General features: G+C 37.8%; 1 protein-coding gene across 2 annotated transcripts; it reads left to right on the top strand.

Moving 5' to 3' along the window:
* Positions 1-500: 500 nt before the first annotated feature.
* LOC131052119 (pentatricopeptide repeat-containing protein At2g13600) lies at positions 501-3666 on the top strand. 2 transcript variants are annotated; one of them, XM_057986715.2, is made up of 2 exons: positions 501-1872; positions 2041-3666. In XM_057986715.2, the coding sequence occupies exons 1-2, from the start codon at positions 687-689 to the stop codon at positions 2859-2861; spliced, it is 2007 nt and encodes a 668-aa protein (XP_057842698.2). In that variant the 5' UTR covers positions 501-686; the 3' UTR covers positions 2862-3666. The 2 variants fall into 2 exon arrangements, with proteins under 2 accessions (XP_057842698.2, XP_057842699.2); XM_057986716.2 differs by having other exon boundaries at positions 501-2423; positions 2764-2847.
* The last annotated feature ends 840 nt before the right edge of the window (positions 3667-4506 follow it).

Raw genomic sequence — 4506 nt, 5'->3', positions numbered from 1 at the left:
CCTTAATTAAACATGAGTTACACGTGACTCTATAACATACATATAAATGAAATACAAGATTAAATATTTGAATATAATAATATAAATTTAATATTAAAATAGATATATTTTAATTATTACAATAATGTATGACTTTTATGACATCTTATAGGAATATATGTGCTTGGAGATTTTTTTTAAATCACAAGATTCATCATGAAATCCAAGATTTAATCTTCCTCGCTCATTTTGTAAAAATGTTGTTTGACATGTAGGGTATGATGAATAGAGTCTAAAAGACATTAATAATTTGATACTTAATAAAAATTTCCTTCTCCGTCAAAATTTGTGAAATGAACATCCCTTAGTCTCTTACTCTTAGCTAAAGAAGTTTGAGCCTATAACTGGTGCTCCCATAACAAATAACTAATACAATTTAATTCAATAATAATAATAATTAAGAAAAACAATAAAACAAAAGAAAACAAAAATTCCTAGCAGAAAGGAAACCAGCTTTTGTCTGCAATGTCTTCATTTTTAATCATAATGGCTTGGGTAACTTCACACTTGTAAACCATAGAGAAACACCAGCGGCATAGTGGGATTGCATTCAAATTCTGAGTCTGGCGTTCCTTGATAAATGATAACCCTAAAAACCACATTTGAAGACTAAAAAACGGTGACAATGTTTCGATCATAAGCATACAATGCCAGTGCCATCGACTGCCAATCTCAATCTCAATCTCAGTCTTACAGAATTATGTAGAGAAGGTCTATTGAAGGAGGCGCTACACATTCTGCTTACATTATATAATGCCCCTACAAATTTCTCCATTTATATTCAACTATTGCAGACCTGCATTTCCAAGAAAGCCCTTTTAGAGGGTAAGCAAATCCATTCCCATATCAACGAGAGAAATTTTGAGTTTGCGACATGCAAACCTCTACAAAATACTCTTATACGCATGTATGACAAGTGCGGAAGTTTAGTTGATGCTCGCCAAGTGTTTGACCAAATGAATGAACGAGACGGCTTCTCATGGAATATTATCATTTCAGCGTACCAAAGGCATGGATATCCCCACGAGGCATTGACAATGTTTCACCGAATGCAACCAACAGGTGTTTGGCCTGATCAGTTCACGTATCCCAGCATACTCAAAGTTTGTGCCGAAATAAGAGATTTGGAACAGGGTATGGATTTCCATCAAAGCATATTAGAAAGAGGATTTTTGTCAGATGATGTAGTTGCAAATGCCCTGGTAGATATGTATGCAAAATGTGGAAACATATACAAGGCGCGTGAAGTTTTTGAAAAAATAGCTCAAAAAAATGTGGTTTCATGGACTGCAATGATTTCTGGATATGTACAAAATGGGTTTTGTGATAAGGCACTGGAAACTTTTAAGCAAATGCAATCGGCAGGAGTAAAGCCAAACTCCATGACCTTTGCTAGTGTTCTCCCAGCTTGTGGCAAAATAGGAGCTTTCAAACAGGGCACGGACATCCATCAAATCATAATGGAAAGGGGATTTTTTTCTGATGTTGTAGTGACAAATGCTCTGATACATATGTATGCAAAATGTGGAAGCATACACAAGGCACGTCATTTGTTTGATAAAATGTGTCAAAAAAATGTGGTTTCGTGGACTGCAATGATTGCAGGATATGCACAAAATGGTGTCCTTGATGAGGCCTTAAGGCTTTTCAAAGAAATGCCTAAAAGAAATGTGATCTCATGGAACGCTATGATTGCAGGATATGCACATAATGGGATTGTTGCAAAGGCCATGGAAATTTTTAAGGACATGCAATTAGCAGGTGTAAAGCCAAACTCCACGACTTTTGCCAGCATCCTCCCAGCCTGTGCTAAGATGGGAGTGTTAGGACAAGGTATGGCCATCCATCAAAGCATAATGGAAAGGGGATTTTTGGTGAATATTACAGTTGCAAATGCCTTGATAGATACGTATGCAAAATGTGGAAACATACATAAGGCACGTAAACTGTTTGACGGAATGCCTCAAAAAGATGTTGTCTCATGGACTGCAATGATTGCAGGATATACACAAAATGGGTTTGTTGAGATAGCCTTGGAAGCTTTTAAGCAAATGCTATTAGCAGGTGTAAAACCAGCCTCCACAACCTTCACCAGCATCCTCTCGGCCTGTGCCAAAATGGGAGCTTTAGGGCAGGGTGCGGTTATTCATAAAAGCATAATAGAGGAGGGAATTTCGTCAGAAGTTGAGATTGCAAATGCCCTGGTAGATATGTATTGCAAATGTGGAAGCATATATAGGGCACGCGGACTGTTTGACCAAATACCTCAAAAAAATGTTGTTTCGTGGACTGCAATGATCACAGGATATGCACAAAATGGCTTTTCCAAGGATGCTCTCAAACTCTTCGAACTGATGAAACAGTCTAGAACATATCCTGACCATGTAAGCTTTGCTTGTGTTTTATTAGCATGCAACCACGCAGGTTTAGTGGACGAGGGCTGTAAGTACTTTAATTGCATCACTGATTCTTACTGTATTACACCCACAATCGATCATTATGTGTGCATGGTTGACCTTCTTGGCCGTGCTGGCTATCTTGAAGCAACTCTAAACTTTATCATCAAAATGCCAATTAAACCTGTGGCAGTTGTGTGGACATGTTTGCTTCGTGTTTGTAGAGCACATAAGAATATATCGTTAGGAGTATTTACTGCAACTCTTCTCTTTGAGTTGGATTCTAAAAATCCTGCAACTTATGTTCTTCTGTCAAACATCTATGCAGAAGTGGGCAAGTGGGGTGAGGTTCAAAAGGTGAGGAGATTGATGAAAGATAAAGGAATTAAAAAGATACCTGGTTGTAGTTGGATTGAAAGCCATTAAATGGTACATGTTTTGTGTATGAGACAGATTAAAACCAAACACAGGAGATCTATGCAACATTGAACAATTGTTTTGGCAGATGAACGGAGAAAGGAATTTTTCCAGATTTAAGATACACCGAATGATGTGGAGGAAAAAAAATTTAACATATTGAGAAGTTTGCAATTGCAATTGGATTGTTAAACACGCCCTGGAACAATTTGAACCCATAAGTGATCGTTAACTACCACATTGCAACCAAGTTCATCTCCAAGATCGCTGCAAGATATGTGAACCAGTTCCATCATTGGAAACAAGAACAATGTTTTTGCAGAGATTGTTTGGTGATTTCAAGTGAAGCAGATCTGTAAACATAAGACTTGCACCATAGGCACACTGTGTCAGACCTGCAAAGGGACAGGTTCTATTTCCAGTTTCTCAAAAGTATGTTTTTTCCAAGTGTTTGTAGAGCCCGTGCTGTTGAATTGATGAATCAGGCATATATCATGCCATGTCAAGTGAACCAAATCTGTATACACCATAACAACGCATCGAGTCAGATCTGCAGGATAAGAAAGGACCAGGATTTAATTCCAAACTCTAGAAAGTGTTTTCTTTTCTTAAATTTTTGGATAGCTCATGCCGTTGAATGATTTAAATAAGATGTATACCATGCCATATGCATTGCTGCCTATATATACTGATGAAGTATGCCCATTTGTTAATACTCAGTTTTATGATGTGATATCCCTGGGATTATTTTTCCAATCCTTCTACTAAATCCTCACAAAAAGTATGTTATCTACCTCTAAATGCACCTCCAAATGAATGCACTCAGGAAAAAAGACAATGCTGATAGGGTATCCGGTAAATTAAACAATGTTTTCCGTTATACAAATCAATCAGTTTACAACAGAAAGACTGGCTGATAATCTCTGAGCAAGCTTAAGTTTGCCAATATAAATAAGTGATCTATGGGTCAACAGTGAGATTAATAAACATGTCGAACTCACAAGCTGCTGGCGATCCAAATATTAATTCTTCCTGAGTGGGATTGATCACTGATAGAGATGTTTTGTGGAGGTCTATGCTTGAATATAGCCTCCTCTGGTTGCTCAACAGTTGTTGTACCCCTTTCAAAGCTCCCGCACTAGACCGCAGAAGGGTAAAGATACCCTATTTGGCACCAAATCTGCCAAATTGTTTCGAACAGCACCTCCCAAGTGTGAGCAATGTCTGTCTTGAGTGGCAAATATATAGCAATTGCTCTAAAGGGCATGGTTTATCCTGATTTCATTGCTGGATTAACGCTTTGGGTGATATGGAATGAATTCGCCACACTTTATATAACTGAATCTTCAACTCGCTGCCATCAAATGGTCAATCCTTACGCACAGGTTAAGGTTAGGTGTGTAGCTGTGTTCCAGGTATGGTGCCAAAGATGTATAATTGACAGTTCACAATTTCGCCCTACACCAAACACAACAAACAATATTTCAGAACCTACGACTCCCTGAAAATTAAGGAAATTGCTCACAAACAGGAAGGTAGGGTTTCATCTACCTCTCCCACAAAGTCACTAAGGTTTTCGTCTCACTGAATGGTAATAGCCAAAGCACAATTTTTACCAAAATCCAATATCATTGCAAATAGATCACAATAGATC

Source organism: Cryptomeria japonica, chromosome 9, assembly GCF_030272615.1.
Source record: "Cryptomeria japonica chromosome 9, Sugi_1.0, whole genome shotgun sequence".
In the NCBI taxonomy this organism is placed as follows: domain Eukaryota; kingdom Viridiplantae; phylum Streptophyta; class Pinopsida; order Cupressales; family Cupressaceae; genus Cryptomeria; species Cryptomeria japonica.
Note: the sequence above shows the minus strand (reverse complement) of the source record. Positions and strands in the feature narration are given on the sequence as shown.

Coding starts and splice junctions, on each gene's coding strand:
- LOC131052119 (XM_057986715.2), top strand. CDS start 687: ATGCCAGTGCCATCGACTGCCAATCTCAATCTCAATCTCAGTCTTACA. Junction 1,873..2,040: donor GATGGGAGTGTTAGGACAAG/GTATGGCCATCC, acceptor CAATGATTGCAG/GATATACACAAAATGGGTTT.